Source organism: Nuphar pumila, chromosome 10 (assembly GCF_984573655.1).
Source record: "Nuphar pumila chromosome 10, dmNupPumi1.hap1.1, whole genome shotgun sequence".
Lineage (NCBI taxonomy): Eukaryota > Viridiplantae > Streptophyta > Magnoliopsida > Nymphaeales > Nymphaeaceae > Nuphar > Nuphar pumila.
In genome coordinates, this window is record NC_143258.1 from 101328713 (window position 1) to 101351298 (window position 22586).

Here is a 22586-nt window from a genome sequence, read left to right on the forward strand (position 1 = left end):
CTGTCTATCAAGTGCATGACATCCGTAACTTCCCCAGAAGCCAGTCGCTTCACTAATCACCCGCGACTGCGAAAAATCACAGAAAGAGGGGGTCAGAAATTTGAAGAATTCTGCATACAGATCCCTCTAATAAAATAAATGAGCATAAAGAACACATATAAGATTTTATGCAATAATTTACAAGAATGCAATTATGACAATTACATAATTCAAGTAAGCATTCATGCAACATGAAGCATTTATTAAGTATGGAAGAACATTAATCAATAACATGAATAACAATTTAAGTAAGCATGACATTTAACATGCATTAGAAATTAAACATCATGCACCCATCAACATGTAACAATTAAGGGAACAGGTAAAATATGCATGTTCTAATGCACAACAAGAATATGCATGATTTATGTGCAATGCATGAATACTTTATTATCTTTCATTAAAGCTTTCTTTTTCATATGCATGCCCAATTAAATACATACAATTTAAGTTTCTCTTTTTAATTATCATTGCCCGCGGATACACCAAATGGGTAAAATTCTTGAGGTCAAGTTAGGTTCCCAAGATAGCTTAACACATAAGTTGTATTTTATTACTGGGTTCCAAACTTAGCTTTCGATCAAATCACCTTCAGAATATTAGACCTTCACATCTAATATCGGGGACACTAGGGACCCTCCACGCCCACAAGTGTCACTTTCTTGGTATACCAAAACAACAATTGTGTCGAACACACCACCCCTAGGTAAAGTGGATGACTCTCCTTAAAATCGTGACCAGGAGAAAGAACCTCAATATCTGGCTTAGGGGTCAAAGTAAAGCACATGAAGTTTTTGTATTCTTGTGGTCCCCCAAAACTGAATCTCTAAGATTCTTATTCTTTTGATGGAAGATATCAGAACGTATATTACATTGTTCTTATTCATTATCTTTTTATTAAAAGCCAATTATTGAGTTTTATAACTCAGCATGCAAAAACAAAGGCAAAAACTCGTATTTACCCCTGCGAGAACCATCACAGGACTCTCGCCCATGGAAAAGCATAAAATAGTGCAATACCATACAATAACAATAATGTAATTATTGTGATGCATTTAAAATAATTAATAAGAGATCAAACCAAAGCTCAAGGCTCTCTAGGCCTGTGATGATTCATTTAGACCATCGTTGCATCATATGCAAAAACCATGAATAATATACCACAATGCATTACTTTTGGATGCTTCACAATGTACATTCGTGTATGCCAATTTAAAATGTGTATAAAACAATAATATACATATGCGTGCACATAAGTTTACAATTTTATATTAATTGCATGCTTCCATTCAATACACATATTCATGTCCAATGCATGATTTCATTTAGTACCTGTATTCATCTCAATGCATGCTTTCACTCACAAATCATTTTAAACAAATTTGTGATCACATCATGCGATCACTTACATATGAACCCATATCAATTTCATGTATACTCATGCTTAAGAAAACATACATGTGATTAGCACCCTTAGCCCGACATAGGATATTCAGTTTGGGCATTGGAAACAGGTTGTATGAATGCAACAAAAGCTAATTACAGGTTTAGCTAAGTCATGACAGCATCCATAACCATTTCTATAACATGCATGCACTTAGCAACAATCTTATGACATAGCGGCTAGGTTCTCAACATTGGGCTATGAGCCATGGCATACAACCCAGCATCCCAAGCTTACCAAGATTATATGGTTGAAACAATCCTACTCCAACACATTAGAGTTTCTGGGTCTTAGTAGGCTACGTATTGGCCACCATGCCATGGGACTTAAGTACATAAACAACAAATATGTAAAGTAGATTAAATGTTAACTAGGTGGTAACAATGTTCACGTTCCTTCCAAACATTCTATGAAACTGTAACAACAAACAATGTAGTAGATGTAAAGACAATTAAAACAATGATTCTATGTATCAATGTCTTCTAAATTAAGCGTAGTAATCTTTAATCTAGTAAAGCAATTTTAAGTCAAACCGATAACAAAGACAATAAAAAGATGGTTTCAACAATAGTTTGAAGGTTCACAATGACACAGAACCATGTTCAGAAATGACATAATTTTTGCTCAAATTGGTAAATGAAAGCGAACAACAACAATAACAAAGAAATGGCAGACGGTTGGGAACACTGGTGGGTCATAGTAGCAACAATTCATGGCTTTCAGGTCCTCCATGTAGCCTCTTCAACAACGTTGAAAGCTAACAACTCGAATAAGCACCAACCATGAATATGAAAGGCTCCAATGGTATCAAAATGTCACGGTTTATCTAACACGACAACTGTAATGACCCTAACTCATATCCCTTGAAAATGCAATTTTTTTTTCAAAACCATTACAGAAATTTTTCCAGAAACCCGGGGACTTTACAGTTCTACTCCCAATTAGATAAAACAACCAATCACAATAAAGCTTACAGTTATCATTCATACCAAACCAAACCTTTATTGAACTAATGAATGATAAGTTTCAAGGCAATTGCATAAATGAATTTCAGAGTGCAATAACAACTAAATGAAACAAAAATAAAATAAAAGAAGATTGAGTCATGCTGTCCATCTGTGATCTGTCTATCAAGTGCATGACATCCGTAACTTCCCCAGAAGCCAGTCGCTTCACTAATCACCCGCGACTGCGAAAAATCACAGAAAGAGGGGGTCAGAAATTTGAAGAATTCTGCATACAGATCCCTCTAATAAAATAAATGAGCATAAAGAACACATATAAGATTTTATGCAATAATTTACAAGAATGCAATTATGACAATTACATAATTCAAGTAAGCATTCATGCAACATGAAGCATTTATTAAGTATGAAAGAACATTAATCAATAACATGAATAACAATTTAAGTAAGCATGACATTTAACATGCATTAGAAATTAAACATCATGCATCCATCAACATGTAACAATTAAGGGAACAGGTAAAATATGCATGTTCTAATGCACAACAAGAATATGCATGATTTATGTGCAATGCATGAATACTTTATTATCTTTCATTAAAGCTTTCTTTTTCATATGCATGCCCAATTAAATACATACAATTTAAGTTTCTCTTTTTAATTATCATTGCCCGCGGATACACCAAATGGGTAAAATTCTTGAGGTCAAGTTAGGTTCCCAAGATAGCTTAACACATAAGTTGTATTTTATTACTGGGTTCCAAACTTAGCTTTCGATCAAATCACCTTCAGAATATTAGACCTTCACATCTAATATCGGGGACACTAGGGACCCTCCACGCCCACAAGTGTCACTTTCTTGGTATACCAAAACAACAATTGTGTCGAACACACCACCCCTAGGTAAAGTGGATGACTCTCCTTAAAATCGTGACCAGGAGAAAGAACCTCAATATCTGGCTTAGGGGTCAAAGTAAAGCACATGAAGTTTTTGTATTCTTGTGGTCCCCCAAAACTGAATCTCTAAGATTCTTATTCTTTTGATGGAAGATATCAGAACGTATATTACATTGTTCTTATTCATTATCTTTTTATTAAAAGCCAATTATTGAGTTTTATAACTCAGCATGCAAAAACAAAGGCAAAAACTCGTATTTACCCCTGCGAGAACCATCACAGGACTCTCGCCCATGGAAAAGCATAAAATAGTGCAATACCATACAATAACAATAATGTAATTATTGTGATGCATTTAAAATAATTAATAAGAGATCAAACCAAAGCTCAAGGCTCTCTAGGCCTGTGATGATTCATTTAGACCATCGTTGCATCATATGCAAAAACCATGAATAATATACCACAATGCATTACTTTTGGATGCTTCACAATGTACATTCGTGTATGCCAATTTAAAATGTGTATAAAACAATAATATACATATGCGTGCACATAAGTTTACAATTTTATATTAATTGCATGCTTCCATTCAATACACATATTCATGTCCAATGCATGATTTCATTTAGTACCTGTATTCATCTCAATGCATGCTTTCACTCACAAATCATTTTAAACAAATTTGTGATCACATCATGCGATCACTTACATATGAACCCATATCAATTTCATGTATACTCATGCTTAAGAAAACATACATGTGATTAGCACCCTTAGCCCGACATAGGATATTCAGTTTGGGCATTGGAAACAGGTTGTATGAATGCAACAAAAGCTAATTACAGGTTTAGCTAAGTCATGACAGCATCCATAACCATTTCTATAACATGCATGCACTTAGCAACAATCTTATGACATAGCGGCTAGGTTCTCAACATTGGGCTATGAGCCATGGCACACAACCCAGCATCCCAAGCTTACCAAGATTATATGGTTGAAACAATCCTACTCCAACACATTAGAGTTTCTGGGTCTTAGTAGGCTACGTATTGGCCACCATGCCATGGGACTTAAGTACATAAACAACAAATATGTAAAGTAGATTAAATGTTAACTAGGTGGTAACAATGTTCACGTTCCTTCCAAACATTCTATGAAACTGTAACAACAAACAATGTAGTAGATGTAAAGACAATTAAAACAATGATTCTATGTATCAATGTCTTCTAAATTAAGCGTAGTAATCTTTAATCTAGTAAAGCAATTTTAAGTCAAACCGATAACAAAGACAATAAAAAGATGGTTTCAACAATAGTTTGAAGGTTCACAATGACACAGAACCATGTTCAGAAATGACATAATTTTTGCTCAAATTGGTAAATGAAAGCGAACAACAACAATAACAAAGAAATGGCAGACGGTTGGGAACACTGGTGGGTCATAGTAGCAACAATTCATGGCTTTCAGGTCCTCCATGTAGCCTCTTCAACAACGTTGAAAGCTAACAACTCGAATAAGCACCAACCATGAATATGAAAGGCTCCAATGGTATCAAAATGTCACGGTTTATCTAACACGACAACTGTAATGACCCTAACTCATATCCCTTGAAAATGCAATTTTTTTTTCAAAACCATTACAGAAATTTTTCCAGAAACCCGGGGACTTTACAGTTCTACTCCCAATTAGATAAAACAACCAATCACAATAAAGCTTACAGTTATCATTCATACCAAACCAAACCTTTATTGAACTAATGAATGATAAGTTTCAAGGCAATTGCATAAATGAATTTCAGAGTGCAATAACAACTAAATGAAACAAAAATAAAATAAAAGAAGATTGAGTCATGCTGTCCATCTGTGATCTGTCTATCAAGTGCATGACATCCGTAACTTCCCCAGAAGCCAGTCGCTTCACTAATCACCCGCGACTGCGAAAAATCACAGAAAGAGGGGGTCAGAAATTTGAAGAATTCTGCATACAGATCCCTCTAATAAAATAAATGAGCATAAAGAACACATATAAGATTTTATGCAATAATTTACAAGAATGCAATTATGACAATTACATAATTCAAGTAAGCATTCATGCAACATGAAGCATTTATTAAGTATGAAAGAACATTAATCAATAACATGAATAACAATTTAAGTAAGCATGACATTTAACATGCATTAGAAATTAAACATCATGCATCCATCAACATGTAACAATTAAGGGAACAGGTAAAATATGCATGTTCTAATGCACAACAAGAATATGCATGATTTATGTGCAATGCATGAATACTTTATTATCTTTCATTAAAGCTTTCTTTTTCATATGCATGCCCAATTAAATACATACAATTTAAGTTTCTCTTTTTAATTATCATTGCCCGCGGATACACCAAATGGGTAAAATTCTTGAGGTCAAGTTAGGTTCCCAAGATAGCTTAACACATAAGTTGTATTTTATTACTGGGTTCCAAACTTAGCTTTCGATCAAATCACCTTCAGAATATTAGACCTTCACATCTAATATCGGGGACACTAGGGACCCTCCACGCCCACAAGTGTCACTTTCTTGGTATACCAAAACAACAATTGTGTCGAACACACCACCCCTAGGTAAAGTGGATGACTCTCCTTAAAATCGTGACCAGGAGAAAGAACCTCAATATCTGGCTTAGGGGTCAAAGTAAAGCACATGAAGTTTTTGTATTCTTGTGGTCCCCCAAAACTGAATCTCTAAGATTCTTATTCTTTTGATGGAAGATATCAGAACGTATATTACATTGTTCTTATTCATTATCTTTTTATTAAAAGCCAATTATTGAGTTTTATAACTCAGCATGCAAAAACAAAGGCAAAAACTCGTATTTACCCCTGCGAGAACCATCACAGGACTCTCGCCCATGGAAAAGCATAAAATAGTGCAATACCATACAATAACAATAATGTAATTATTGTGATGCATTTAAAATAATTAATAAGAGATCAAACCAAAGCTCAAGGCTCTCTAGGCCTGTGATGATTCATTTAGACCATCGTTGCATCATATGCAAAAACCATGAATAATATACCACAATGCATTACTTTTGGATGCTTCACAATGTACATTCGTGTATGCCAATTTAAAATGTGTATAAAACAATAATATACATATGCGTGCACATAAGTTTACAATTTTATATTAATTGCATGCTTCCATTCAATACACATATTCATGTCCAATGCATGATTTCATTTAGTACCTGTATTCATCTCAATGCATGCTTTCACTCACAAATCATTTTAAACAAATTTGTGATCACATCATGCGATCACTTACATATGAACCCATATCAATTTCATGTATACTCATGCTTAAGAAAACATACATGTGATTAGCACCCTTAGCCCGACATAGGATATTCAGTTTGGGCATTGGAAACAGGTTGTATGAATGCAACAAAAGCTAATTACAGGTTTAGCTAAGTCATGACAGCATCCATAACCATTTCTATAACATGCATGCACTTAGCAACAATCTTATGACATAGCGGCTAGGTTCTCAACATTGGGCTATGAGCCATGGCACACAACCCAGCATCCCAAGCTTACCAAGATTATATGGTTGAAACAATCCTACTCCAACACATTAGAGTTTCTGGGTCTTAGTAGGCTACGTATTGGCCACCATGCCATGGGACTTAAGTACATAAACAACAAATATGTAAAGTAGATTAAATGTTAACTAGGTGGTAACAATGTTCACGTTCCTTCCAAACATTCTATGAAACTGTAACAACAAACAATGTAGTAGATGTAAAGACAATTAAAACAATGATTCTATGTATCACATGATTGAGGATTATATATTGTCTAATGCCTGATATTACATCACATGTAGTACTGCAAAGGAGAATGAATGGAAGCTTTTTCTTTTGTCACATAATTACTTCTTCCCAGAAAGAACACCCAGGGCTCAATACAAAGACCATCCTATCACGAGAAAGAAGCATAAAGGGCAGCTACTGAAGTTGGTAAAATCTGTTACAGTCTTATGATGCTATAGTAGTATTAGAAAATTTTCTACGCTTTAAGAAGGTCTACTTCATAGAGAAGCAGATCCAAATATGGTTTACAGGATGAGGCATAGGAATTAGATCTCATGTTGGTTGTCAACAAAAGCTTGAAGGCGGGATGACTCGAGTGACTCTTGGAAAGCAATTAGCTGTGGTAATAATAACCAACACCATGAGGCTGAACAATTTTTTAAATTTTGTGATAGAAAGCCCCAAGAATATATTCTTTTATTCTCAGGTCAATTGGACATGCCGATGACAAAGATGACAGACATGATTAAGCACACCTATATTTTAAATACCTGAGTTAACACTGATCACGACAAAGAAACTGTCGATGAACAAGATAGTGTAGGACGTATCAATTTTATTTTATATATATATATATATATATATATATATATATATACTTTTTTTTTGAAAGACAACCAGACCAACACCCAGCCGACCCAATTGGCTGGGCCTGACAAAGTACCGTATGCTTTGGTTGGGCCTGTGCACCACCCATCACAGGCTGCCAAGAGCTAGCTGTCACCCGAGGTCCACTCGGCTGGCTGCTAGCCATCCCCAAGCAACTGTTGGTTTCCAAAGGTTTTATTTAAACATCCCTCTATATTTATTTTTTTTGTAGAGACTGCTGCCCATGGAGATCAACACTAGCATGAAGGAAACACACATCAATCCTCTATTACCGCAAAACAAATTTTGTTTAAGGATGAAAGGAACATACACACAAATTTATTTTGAAAAGATCAAAGAATCAGGGACCAATCCATAGAAATCGATCATCATCGAAACGAACACAAAATCATACTTTTATTACCAATGATTTTTTTGTTTTAAGATAGAAATAGACATGTACAAAAATTTTAGTTTAAAAACGTAGGAAAAGAACTATCAATGCACCCATGGAAGAGGATTTGTGAAGCCTCTTCCATGCATATGAGGATGTTTATCCATGTTTCCTCATATTATATGGATTTCCAGCAAAATATTACATGAAAATCTCACCCATATTCAATACCTTATTCGATTCAAGAGAAGAGACTCGTACCTTGTAAAAGATTGAAGAAAGTACGAAAAAATAATGGTGGAGAAGGCTTGAATGGGCTGTAGAAGAAGATCTGCTTCTTCTTCTTCCTCTCTCTCATTTTCCTCTTTCTTTCACTTTTTCTCTCTCCTTTTCCTCTTTCTTTCTCTTTTTAATAGGTGGGAGAGGGGGTGATGCCCCCCCCTCTCCAGCCTTCTATCTAAGAGAGTTCCCAAAAAGGGAACCCTCTTTCATATGGCTATTTCCTATTTTTTTGAAACTCCTCCTTTTGTTGACTTTTCCTCTCTTAAGAATTTCAACCTTCCTAAAACTCTCTTAACCCTTCTTAGGTAAGAATAGGGACTCTTTTAGAGAGTCTCACTCAACCCAAAATTACAAATTTGAAATTAATATTATTTATTTAGTAATGATTAATTAATTAAAATTATCTAAAAACTTTCAAAAATAACCAAATTAACCCTGAAAGCTTTTTAACTATAATAAAACTCAAATTAAGGCTTTATACTGAATTTAAAGCTGAAAAAATGTTAGGTTTGGATTTGGATTCAGATCCAAGATCCAAACTCACACCCAAAATAAAAATGATCAAGACCTAGATCCAATCCAGATTTAAGTAGGACCTAAATAGGACCCAAATCCATAAAAATTTGGATCCTAAGCCTTTAATCCAAACTGATCCAACTTTGGATTTCTGGGCCAACCAGAACCCGAAATGAGAAAAGTAAAATACCATTGCACTTAGAATTCTGAGACACATCCAACAATATATTACATGAATACCAAATTCTGAATTTCACTTGAAAATAACTCAAATTTCACTCAAAATTTTGCTTGAATTTAAAGGTCGAAATGAAAACTCTTTCCCACGTTTCGATTGGCTCACCTCGACCTTGTCGATGAGACCTGGGTCAAGCCCATACTCAAAGACATTAGTTTAAAAAACGAGCCCCAACGATTTTTCTCCAAGACTTAGCTAAATTTTCATCAAAATTCTAAAATGACTAAGTACTAAAATACACGATATTACAACAACTGTCTTTCACAACAATAAAACTGTTCACACGACCAGTGATCTGCAGCTTCACGGTAGTAGAAATCTCACCAAGATACAAAAGTTGCAGAAACAAATGAATTTATACTGCACTCTTCAAAAAATCGACCAGGTAGGGGACGACTAGGTTGTTTCCAGTGTCTTCACACATATTTTTCACCAAAAGAAAAGCCAAACTCCTACACCTTTCTCTATGAGCTTGTAGGACTCAACAAAGGTTGAGTTAATGACCGAGGAAGGTTCCAATGCCACCTCCCAAAATGTTCAATGGTTGAGCTCCTTTTGAATTAGCTTTAAACTCACTTTTTCTAACAACCAAATGGATTAAATGGGCCTATATGATTTTTTAAGAAGACATACATGACTTTTTGGAAGGAATGAAGGGCTTGAGTGTTGGGTTCACATTGGTTCAACCCACTATGGTGCCAATGCGGATCCAATACTTGAAATATTGGATCTTTTGCAAGATCCAATACTTATAAGTTGGACCACATCAAATAAATGGGTCAAGATCCAAATCCAAAGTTGCAAAAAATATAAAAACTACCCAAATACTGCATACACCCTCTAGTTCCCAAAATAAATTCTAATGGACATTAGAACTATTCAGATCCATAGAATTTGATACCTAAAAAATTAAAGCAAAATAAAACAAAAAAATACAAGAGTGATTCCAAAATTCACAAAAATGAAACCACAAAGCAAAATATATTTTCTGAGATGATAAGAACAAAAATTCTTAGAAAGTAAAATATGCATAATGATGATTTTATCCTCGAGATCAATTTGAACCTAAATGATCCTGATTTAGATTGGATCTTCTTGGGTATTTCTTTCCAGATCTAGTATGTAGAGTTGGATTCACATTCAACTCCTCTTCAATGTGATGATGATCCGAATGCTCTGCATAACTCAGCTTCAACTTCGTGATAAGAAACATGCAAGTGAATTGTGAATTTATGATGTCTCTTTAATTTGGTGAAGTTCATAAGTTTCCCTACCATATGAGCAAGGCTATGGTGGGTTGATTTCATCCTCTTTTTATGTTTTTGTTCTTAAATTCTTGAAACAAGGTATATTTCTTGTGTACATTGATGACTAAAGTTGTGAGTGGTTTGGATCTGGATGGAAAATCTATTACAAAATATATAGACTACGTGATTAGATTATATTTGCATAAAATTTCTATTTTGCCTTACTTATCCCATTTCTGGTATACCGTCACTTGGTGGTATTCTGAAATTGGTTTCAGATATGCCATGAAACTCGTTTCTAAATGCATATGAAACTTGTCCTATAGGAAAATAGTTCCGTGTAAAAGTGAAACCATTACCAAACCTGATTTCATGGCAATCATTTTGTCCCCGATAAATAAGGTAAGATATGGGATAATAAGACCTCCATAGCCCCTTCTAGTTGTTAAATTTTTTGTTTGAAAGGGAAGCTGGGGTTAAGCAGACCCCCCACCAGTTATTCAATCTTTTCACTGGGTTTTGAACCTGCAACATCCCGAGACTTCTACATTGTTTTTATATATGTAGATCTAGCATACTTTTATTGAAACCATTATGAGGCTTCTCTCACTTCCATTGAAGCTGTTATGGGAGGTTATTTTTTTTTTAATCTAAACCTGATTTTTGTATTTTCTATATGAATTTAATGGTTGAGAATTGAAAGACATACACAATATCATGTTAATAATTGCATATACCTTTCACAAATTCTTGCAAGCTGCCAACCTTTGCATCATTGACCATTGACCATGTTAGCTTGAGATTGTTTTAAATTTTTTCTTTATTTGGCTATTGTTTTAAAACATTTTGCTTTTACAAGAAACTTGAGACATTAGCTCATTGCTAGGGTGATATCTCAATTTTTACTGCTTTTATTTTTCTTAGCATTTCATTTATCACAATTATTCTTATAACATAAATGATGAGATTTAATTTCTAAAAACTCAAATCAATTTCATTAAAAACTAGTACCGTGTACTAAAACTTTATATCAATGTCTGTTGAAAACGCTTATCAAAATTTTTATTTACTCGTTTCAGTAAAAATGTACCTGAAACTTTTGAAGGCCTTGAGTTCCCGTTGGCAACTATGGATTGGATATCGCTTTCCAGTATATTCAGACTTGGATGATAGTCAAAATCCGAGACCCGTATTGATTGGGAACCAAATGCGACCCCGACCGTTAATTGGATATGGTTTCCTTGTCTCTCACAGGGACACGTGTCTCTGAAAATACGGGCAGCGGGCAGCGCGCGGTAAAACGATGGCGTGCACGAAAGGCCGGCGGTCTCCCTCGTCGACGTCTCAATCGGTAGGGTTCGGAGGGTTTCCTTTTTCCTCTTGGCCCCGCTGCCTTGGGAAAAAGCCCTTTATTTTCTCATGTTAGAGGGATTTCAGAAGCAGCGGGGCCTTCGGGGAGGAAGGGAGGAAAAAAATTCTTGACGGGGAAAGCTTCTGCCTTTCACTCTTCTTCTCTGCTTCGGTTCTTTTGGTTCTGGTTTTTCTTTTGTTTTGTTTTCCGGGTAATTGGTGTTCCGCGGGGGAATTTGTGAGTTGTGGATGGGTTTCTCTGAGAAGGAGTGGGATCGTGGTGGGGGAGCGTGGGGAAGGGGATTCCATAGATTGGTTCGGAGGAAGAGGGTGGATTCCAAGCACGGGAGGCCGGAAGGATCGCAGTTGGCCAAGGACCTCTCCGTCCTTCAGCTCATCGCCATCGGTGAGGACACAACCTCTCTCTCTCCCTCTCATTAGTTTTTTTGAAAAATTTAAAATTTCTATGTGGAAAATTATTATTTTTTCTTTACTACTAAATGATGGGCCATGACTGTTTTCTTGTTGTCTTTGAGGCATTGCTTGCGTTTTCTCAATTTTTGGTCCTGAGCTGTAATTGTTTTCTAAATTTTAATATAATTTTTTGTGTTTTATTTTCTGAATTTTCTAATGTTTTTGCTGATTATATGTTTGGTAAATGAGTGTCGTGGGTCCAAATTTCTAGTTTGTTTGTTGATAGTTTTGGTTGGTCATTATGCTAAGAATTCGATAAGTGATGGTATTTCTTCACTTTTTTTTTCTATTTTTTGTTCTTAGTCCGTAGTTGTTGATTTCCCTTTGTTTCTTTTCTGGGTGCTGATTTTTGCGCTCTATAAGAGAGGAAACTAATTGCAAGTATTTTGATGGTAAGTAATATATGGGACATTTGATGACTCAATTATTTGATTTTTATTCTGTTTAGGAGTTGGATCGACGATTGGAGCAGGTGTCTACGTTCTTGTTGGCACGGTTGCAAGAGAGCACTCGGGGCCGGCGCTCACCATTTCTTTCTTGATAGCTGGAATTGCAGCTGCCCTTTCTGCGTTTTGCTATGCGGAGCTCGCAAGCCGCTGCCCATCTGCTGGAAGTGCTTATCATTATTCATACATATGTGTGGGAGAAGGGTAACATTCCTCTCTAGTACTACTTCATCTTAATAGTTCCATTTTTGTCAATACGATGAGCTCATCTGTTTTTGGCTACTTGATATTGCATAGTTGGGAGCCGGCTTCTAGCTCAGCTTGGGTTGGCTCGGCTAGGTTCGAAAAGAAAATCTAGCTGTTCATGCTCGGCTCGAGCCGAGCAGAGCTTGAACAACCTTTGCCCAGGATTGAGCCGAGCTCGAGCTGAATACCTTTAATTTAAAAAGGTTTTCAAAGTTTTTGAAATTTGTGTCAAAAGTCTTTTTGAAAGAGAGGAAGACGGTGAACTCACGCCACTTAAAAAAAGGTCCCAACAATTTACCCATTAAGGTGGGACCTCTTTTTTTATGACCATATTATGAACAAGTAATACATATATAAAATCTTAATTTCTTTATATAACTTTGTGAGCCTAGCTTAATTGGTTTTACAGAGCTTATCCGAGCCGAACTGCCGGTTCAAGCTCGGCTCGTTTATGTGTAGCGAGCCTGAACCCTTGTTCAAGCTCAACTCATTTATTTTTTCGAACGAGTTCGAGCTGAGCTTAAACAGGTCGAGTCTGAGCTAGCTCGGCTCATTGTGCATCCCTAGTTGGCAAACCCTGTGGCTTGACTCATGAATCGCTAGTGTCAACACGAATCGGAGTCACTGATTTAGGACCACCAACCCACATGCCTAGTGTGTGTGTTTTTGTCATGCATTTTGTAAATTTAATGATAACGCTCATAAAAAGATACTAGTTATAAATAATCATATATTTTTAAATCATAAGTATTAACAATTATGTATAGTTGTGCACTTGTATAGCTTAGCCATTATTGTCATATGTTAAATTTAGTGATTATGCAGCTTGGAGTTTAATTTTTTCCTTCTCTTAGTAGCACTAAATAATGCATAGTCCTGACCCGTCTGAGTTACAGAGCCAACCTGCTGACTCGCGAGTCAAGAGTCAGCCAATCCGAATCTTAGTCACGAGTTTGCCAACTATGATTCGGTGAAATATGTGTCTATTTGTTGATTCAATAAGAACATTTTGATATGCTTGTTAGATGTTCCAAAAGAATTCTTAAATTAATTTTGTCTAGAATATACTTTTTTTACCCTTTCACATGGAATAAAATGGCTTATTTAAAGATCATGTTGATCTTTGTGATTGGTTTAGTGGGCTGTGTCCTACCTTTGCATTGAAATATGTTTCCCTTGCAACTAGCTTATATTATTAAGTGATTGCGGTTTGTAGTGTTGCTTGGCTGATTGGCTGGGCTCTAATACTGGAATACACCATTGGTGGTGCCGCTGTTGCACGTGGGATATCTCCAAATCTGGTTCGTCAGTCATGATATTGTTCAGTTGTAGGACTTTTCCATCTTTAAAATTTTATGATTGTTGTAAGTTTGTTTGATGGCACAGGATCCTATAAAGCATTGTTATTTATTATTATTTTACTGGATTCTTCTGCCGACTGTACTTTAATGAGTTTGGGAAACTTGATTTTTGTGGAGGTGTGGAAAGAAACCATAGTGTTGTGATGATCAACTCTAAATTATCACACTGTTTGTATCATGGGATCCTAATGATGTTTGGAGTTAAAAAAGGTTATAGTTATTTTTCTTGGCTCATACAGAAAGATCAGGCCATAATTTTGAGTGTACTTTCTTGTTCTAGACTTTACTTTTAGCTTATGGGGTTTCCCCCTGTTAGTATGCCAGGTTGTTTTGTGCGGTGTCTAACATAACACTTTGCAAATCATAACACAACATGTAGGTTTTTTAACATGATATTAACCTTAAATTAACTGAAAGCATGTAAGGTAATTGGGGTTACTGTAGCTTTGGGTCATGTTACCTTTACAGAGCATGCATAATGACTGTCATTCACAACAACAACAACAACAACAACTACGCCTTCATCCCAAAACAATTGGGGTCAGCGATATGAACCAAAAAAGAAATTCATTTTGGGTCTTCCACATGAATCCTTTTCCTCCAATCATTTCTATCCAACGCCATGTCCTCGGTGAGGTTCAAAGCATTCATATCCTTTCCTATCATCTCCATCCAAGTCTTCCTAGGCCTACCCCGACCTCTTTTAACTAATATATTTTCCCATTTCTCCAACCTTCTAACTGGAGCATCATTAGGCCTTCGCCGAATATGTCCAAACCACCGTAAACGATTCTCTCGCATCTTATTTTCAATGGGTGCAACACCTACCTTCTTACGTATCTCTTCGTTCCGAATCTTATCTTTTATTGTATTTCCACACATCCATCTAAGCATCCGCATCTCAGCTACACTCATTTTTTGAATATGATGTCTCTTGGCAGCCCAACATTCCGTACCATATAGTAAAGCGGGTCTAATAGTCATCCTATAAAACTTTCCCTTCAACCGCAATGGCATTCTACGATCGCACAGCACTCCAGTAGCACTTTTCCATTTCATCCACCCAACCTATATCCTATGATTTACATCTCCATCAATTTCTCCATGCATAATGACTGTCATTGCTTTATGTAAATGATTTAGTGATATACCAAATGACATAATAACTGTAATACCTTGCATGTAACTTATGATCCTGAACTCTCGTCCAAGCTTTGACATTAGCTGATGTCTTCATGATTTCCTCCACATCTACATTTTTCCCTTATCAAAGTTTTATAAACAAGGAATACTATACCTATTAACAACAATGGCTGTACTTTGATTTGTAGAAACCTTTTTCCTTAGTTTCCGATGGGGTTCATGTCCTTCTCTTGGTTTGGGTATTGTACTTACTTCATTATGCTTGTTGTGGATCATTCAAAGAAGTATCCATCCCTTTCTTTTGCAATGTAATATTGATAATTTCTGCAAGTGCATTTTCTTGGGATGAGTGTACAGAAAACCTGCTTTCTATGTAAGCCACATACAGATGTAAGATGTTGAGCATATATATTGTGACTGCAGAAGAAATGAGTTTCTGAATGATCCCATATTTTTCTTTGATTCTAGGCCTTGCTTTTTGGAGAAGATAGTTTGCCTGTGTTTCTAGCTCGTCAACACATGCCGGGACTTGATGTAGTTGTTGACCCTTGCGCTTCTATTCTTGTTTTTATTGTCACTGGACTCCTGTGTCTGGGAATCAAGGAGGTAGGATGTTAATATTTCTGTATCTTTCAAGTTTCAATTGACTTGTGTGTTGGGCTTGGACCTGATTTTCTTCGTCTGCTTATGTTCATTTCTGCAGAGTTCTTTTGCACAAGCCATTGTGACCACTGCAAATGTTTGTGTTTTGATTTTTGTTGTTATAGTTGGTAGTATCCTTGCCTTTCAGAATGGATGGCCTGGATATGCACTTCGTAGTGGGTAAGTGCAACTTGTGGTCTGAATGATAACAGCCTTCTTATATACAGTTTTTGCTTAATGCCTTTAGAAGTTCTTTGTGTTGATTTTTGCAATGCGATCCTTTGACCAGAAGGAAACTCATTGAGGAAGGTTCCTGGATGCCGGAAGTTTAATAAATCTCCTTGTTTGCTTTCCAGGTATTTCCCTTTTGGAGTTAATGGGATGCTTACTGGATCTGCCACTATTTTCTTTGCATATACAGGCTTTGATGCAGTTGCAAGCACTGCTGAGGAGGTATTGCATAATCAGTATCATTGTTGATGCTGCCGGTTCTATTTTTGCTTGATAACATGTGATATGAATCATCATAATTGGATAGAGGAAATGATTATAACTATTGTGCATGCATAGTCATGTGTAACTGTAAATGCTGTTTATCCCTACAATCACCTCATATTCAACGGTTGCTCAGGTGAAGAATCCACAACGTGATTTGCCGTTGGGAATTGGAATAGCTTTATCTGTATGTTGCGTCTTGTATATGCTGGTATCCTCAGTTATAGTTGGCCTAGTGCCCTTCTATGCAATGGACCCAGACACCCCAATGTCATCTGCTTTTGCTAGTCATGGAATTCAGTGGGCAATGTAAGTGATAATCGCCTGTGAAGGAAATCATGTTGATTGTTATAGACCTTTTTTCATGTGATTCTGGTTATCTTAACACCTTTGGGCATTTCGTTTAGGTATGTCATCACTGCTGGTGCAATTACTGCTCTTTGCTCAACATTGATGGGTTCAATCCTTCCTCAGGTAGATTTCCAGATTGGACAAAAAGTTGGTGCATAAGATGGCATATTATTGCAGCTATTTGATGATCATGACTCATGAGTTTTGGTGTTTGAAATATCTCCATTCTGTGTGATTCAGAGTTTCTTTGCATGTACATGTACATATATCAGTGATGTCTGATTACCTTTACTGCTTACTGTTTTATGGTAAGTAAATTAAACAATCTAGATCTCTCTTGGGTATCTATACTTGCATTAATCATTTCTTTACATATATTTTGTCAATCACGGTTTTCCAAAGGTTTTAGTCCTTTTAATGCTGGTGGTAGTTTATTTTCTGCCATCTGTTTATTGTCGTATGAAAGTAGAATGAGGGTCATTTTGTGTATGTAAATGGGTTGGATTTGGCCATTACCAAATTTGAGTAATCGGATCTATCATAGTCAGAGTTGGATTTGGATTCTGACTCGAATATAAAAAAGCTCAAACTGAATCCAAGTCCGGATATATGATTCATAACTGAATCTGCAGTTTGATTGGATCCTCTTTTTTCATTTATCAAAAAAAGGTTTCATAACATATGACACACGCGTAAAGGTGGGTTTGGGCTGGTTATGTTGGCAATAATGGCAAGTTAAAGGGCTGTTGGTTTTTCTGGTGGTGTGAGTTCAAATCTCACGGGCATCTTTATTTGTTGAATAATGGCAAGCATCCGATTGGATTACAGATCCTACCTGAATCTGACTTCAAATTCAATCGCATTTAGCCATTCAAGACTGAATTCAACCCGATTGCTTAAATGGATTCAGCATTTTTTACCAAACCCAGATAAACAGTTAGGGTCTGTTGAATATCTGACCTAAATCTGCACTGTTTTCATCCCTACTTCTCTGAGTTTTGTTGGATTTGTATCATATGTTGGATTAGTCTGTCATTTTTCTTTCTTTGTTCTCCTTTCCTGCTGAATGCTGATATATATACATAGACTGTGTATAAACTAGCAATGCATGTGAATGAGAGGGAGGGAGGGAAGGATCTTCTTTGATGTATGACTTAGTACATTGTGCATTCTCTTCTTTGGTAAATGATCAAGTATTTTAGGTTAATTAACTTAATATCTTTTGTGAGCGAGTTATTTCATGTGTCATGGAATTGCAGCTTGTCTGTAACCAGCAACTACATTTTTGAAATTTCTCTTTTATAACTTCTCCTATTGCTTGCAATTTCTTTTGGTTTGTTTGATTTCAGTGCTTGATGTTTATTATTTGAGGCTCTGTGGATGTTCTCAGCCTAGAATACTATTGGCAATGGCTAGAGATGGACTGCTACCATCATTCTTCTCAGATGTCAATAAGCATACCCAAGTTCCTGTCAACAGCACCATTGTGACAGGGATTGTTGCTGCAGCTCTGGCTTTTTGCATGGATGTTTCTCAGCTGGCAGGAATGGTAAGTTTCATTGATTAGAGAAACTTTCAATTTCAGTGGATTTGTCAAACTGTGCCTTCTATTGGTACAAGCAATCTGAGGTGAAAGCAGCAGTTATATATTACTATTAGTGAGTTGTTGAAGGGTGTATTAAACTCTTTTGCGTACTAAAAGCATTACATTTATCAATTTATTTAGCAAACAAAAGTGTAATTCCGTTTCTTCCTCTGTGCAGGTCAGTGTGGGAACACTGTTTGCGTTCACTACTGTTGCAGTTTCAATTTTAATTCTCAGGTATGTTCCACCTGATGAAGTGCCTCTGCCTGCATCACTTCAAGGAACAATAGACTCGGTATCACTAAAGTACGCTTCCCATGAAATTAATGGGGAAGATCCTGAAGATCCTGGGAATATGCATAAAGATGCTCAAAAAGATTCTGAAAGCCATGCATCACTTGTGTATCCTCTAATTAAGAAGGAAAAGAATCAACCTGATGGTAATTTGCTTCATATTCACTTACAATAACTGTTTCTTATTGTTGATTGAGATGCCAATTATTTCCTGGTCCTTTTTGTGGAAGAAAAAGAAGACTCTTTTTTAATACCTTTTGGATTTCTTTTACAAGAATTAGCTCTTTTTTCTATTATTGTGTATTCATATTTCAATGTGGTCACTGTTTTCTTGAATGTTCTATGTAAATTTGAAGGCCAAAAGAGGCGCAAAATTGCAGCTGTCAACATTGCTTTCGTGTGTATTGGGGTGCTTTTGCTTACTTCTGCAGCTTCTTTTGAATCTCTTCCTAGGTAACTCATTTATAGAGTGTTTGTCTTATGATGAAGACTAGAGGCTAGAGATTAATTTTTTTTTGTCTCTTTCCAAAATATAATGTTTTTCTTTCAGTCTCCTACGATTATCTGTTGGTATTGTTGGGGTTTTGCTTTTATGTTGTGGTTTGATCATCCTCTCCTGGATTGACCAAGATGATGGGAGGCACACCTTTGGATACACTGGAGGTTAGAATTAGTTTGTTGACACCAAATTTTTTAACATTAACAACAATTCTTGTGTCTAATTAAGTCATTGACTTATGTTCAGGTTTCATCTGCCCTTTTGTTCCTCTCCTGCCCGTTTGCTGTATTCTAATAAATGTCTATCTATTGATAAATCTTGGGTGAGTTTTGACATTGTTCACGTGTATTTCTTGGTTTTGAGTATAAGTTTTAAACTCTGCTGACAGTCTGGTCTCTTCAGTGGTGGCACATGGCTTCGGGTTTCAGTGTGGCTGTTAATTGGAGTTATTATATACTTGTTCTATGGAAATGGCCATAGTTCATTGTCAGATGCAGTTTATGTGCCAGCAGCCCATGTAGATGAGATATACAGGAGCTCTCCTGGAATTCTGGCATAAGAAGAATTGCTTTGGCTCATTTGATATGGTCTGCATTGAACCCTTGTATTACACATTCATTCTGCTTTTACATATTCATGCTTTCAGATGTGTATATGCAAGTTTGTAATTTCCTGTTTAGAGGATGCCTCTTGATTGTGTATTTGAAAGCATCATGCCTAGTGCTACAGCCTCTAAAGGATGTAAATATCCTGTCTTAACTCTCAAGTCATGGGAGGCATTGTAAATTGTCTGAATGATGCCAGTATTAAATGTAGGCCACTGTATTATTTGATTTTTTTTTTGTTCAATGAGAAAATAACTGTGGTTAGGTTAGTCGAAATTGTCAATGCCAGCAATGTCTTGGTTTGCTTTCTTCTAGGGAAAAAACCATGCTAGTTGTGAAATAACAAATTGCCATAAAAGTATCATGGTTTAGTTATCATAACCTTGAACTAAAGGACATCCTATAGCTTGAAAATAAAAGACCACTGTTGGGACATGTATGGTTTCTTTACTTTCTCAGTTGACTCACTTAAGCCAAGTTGGCTGGTTAAGGCTGCATCTCCCTTTTGGTTACAAGCAATGTTGTGAAAAGCGTTGAGGCATAGCGAGGCGCTCTACCAAAATCTGAGGTGAGGCGTAAGCCTCGAGGCGCAAAGCGTAAGCCTCAAATTTTTTTTTAAAACTTAAAAAAACTAAAAAAAATTATCTAAAATTATAAATAAATAAAAAATGCTTTATTGATGAAGCAACAACCAAACAACAACAACAACTACTACGCCTTCATCCCAAAACAATTGAGGTCAGCGATATGAACCAAAAAAGAAATTCATTTTGGGTCTTCCACATGAATCCTTTTCCTCCAATCATTTCTATTCAATGCCATGTCCTCGGTGAGGTTCAAAGCATTCATATCCTTTCCTATCATCTCCATCTAAGTCTTCCTAGGCCTACCCCAACCTCTTTTAACTAATATATTTTCCCATTTCTCCAACCTTCTAACTGGAGCATCATTAGGCCTTCGCTGAATATGTCCAAACCACCGTAAACGATTCTCTCGCATCTTATTTTCAATGGGTGCAACACCTACCTTACGTATCTCCTCGTTCCGAATCTTATCTTTTATTGTATTTCCACACATCCATCTAAGCATCCGCATCTCAGCTACACTCATTTTTTGAATATGATGTCTCTTGGCAGTCCAACATTCCGTACCATATAGTAAAGCGGGTCTAATAGTCATCCTATAAAACTTTCCCTTCAACCGCAATGGCATTCTACGATCGCACAGCACTCCAGTTGCACTTTTCCATTTCATCCACCCAACCTTTATCCTATGATTTACATCTCCATCAATTTCTCCATACTTTTGAATGATGGATCCCAAATATTTGAAATAATCATTCACCGGTATTTCTTGCTCACCAAGCTTCACTACACTCCCATCACTACTTTGTTGCTTACTAAACCGACATTCCATATATTCAGTTTTACTCTTACTCAACTTAAAACCTCTAGCTTCCAATGTCTGTCTCCATAATTCTAACTTAGCATTAACCTCAGCTCTAGACTCATCAATCAAAACAATATCATCAACAAACAACATACACCACAATATATTTTCTTGAATTGATCTTGTAAGCTCATCCATCACTATCGCAAATAGGAAAGGGCTTAAAGCAGATCCTTGATGTAACCCAACCGTTATCGCAAAATTGGTTGTCACCCCTCCACAAGTTCGGACATTGGTTACTACTCCTTCATACATATCTTTAATTATACTAATGTACTTGAGAGAAACACCTTTCTTCATCATTGTCCACCAGAGAACGTCCCTAAGTACTCTATCGTATGCCTTCTCTAAATCAATAAAAACCATATGCAAATCTTTGTTCCTCTCTCTATATCTTTCAATAAGTTGTCTAAGAAGATGTATAGCTTTCATAGTCGATCTTTCAGGCATAAAACCAAATTGATTCTCCGATATCATGACAACCTTCCTCAACCTAGACTCAATCACCCTCTCCCAAAGTTTCATAGTATGACTCATGAGTTTTATACCACGATAGTTTGTGCAATCTTGTATATCACCCTTATTCTTATATAAAGGCACCAAAGTACTCTTCCTCCACTCATTAGGCATCTTATTTGTTCGCCAAATCAAGTTAAAAAGATTTGCATAAAAATTCTCAAATAAATACGGAAAAAATATCCAAAATGGTAAAATGGCCACAACCATCTAAAATGGTTTTCATGTTGTGCTGGATATAAAAGAATAGTCTTTGAGGCGCCCACAAGAAGCACCAGCCTTTTTTAGGTGGGGATTTGGGATTTCATTAGCACTTCCTTTTTACTTCACTTTTGGAAAAGAAGAATCTAATTCTCATGAAGATACAATTCAGGAAACTAACTATCCATATCACTCTTGCCAAACATTCCCCATTTGCAGTTATTTGGGACGTTGCAAGTTCGAATCTAAATGGTATGGTTGTTTTAACTGGTAGGGGTCTCCCTAACCCCAGCTTTCTCTGTCGGAAAAAAGTAAGCAGGGTTTATCACCTTGTAAGATGATCGCTTCATTAAGAAGCAATTGACAATCCTGTTTACTCAAATAGAACACACAAGATCTTATGTCACATGGATAAACCCAAAAGGACACAAACATGTCATTATTGTGCAGTTTTCCA

The 22586-nt window shown here is 36.3% G+C and overlaps 1 protein-coding gene across 2 annotated transcripts; it reads left to right on the plus strand.

Moving 5' to 3' along the window:
- Nucleotides 1-11888: 11888 nt before the first annotated feature.
- Nucleotides 11889-20212, plus strand: LOC149827617 (cationic amino acid transporter 2, vacuolar-like). Of its 2 annotated transcripts, XM_090018186.1 has the most exons (14): nt 11896-12228; nt 12745-12946; nt 14205-14289; nt 15961-16098; nt 16196-16314; nt 16491-16587; nt 16766-16938; nt 17037-17103; nt 18371-18529; nt 18744-19005; nt 19216-19312; nt 19410-19522; nt 19605-19680; nt 19761-20212. In XM_090018186.1, the coding sequence occupies exons 1-14, from the start codon at nt 12072-12074 to the stop codon at nt 19915-19917; spliced, it is 1902 nt and encodes a 633-aa protein (XP_089874312.1). In that variant the 5' UTR covers nt 11896-12071; the 3' UTR covers nt 19918-20212. The 2 variants fall into 2 exon arrangements, with proteins under 2 accessions (XP_089874313.1, XP_089874312.1); XM_090018187.1 differs by lacking the exons at nt 19216-19312; nt 19410-19522; nt 19605-19680 and having other exon boundaries at nt 11889-12228; nt 19747-20212.
- The last annotated feature ends 2374 nt before the right edge of the window (nt 20213-22586 follow it).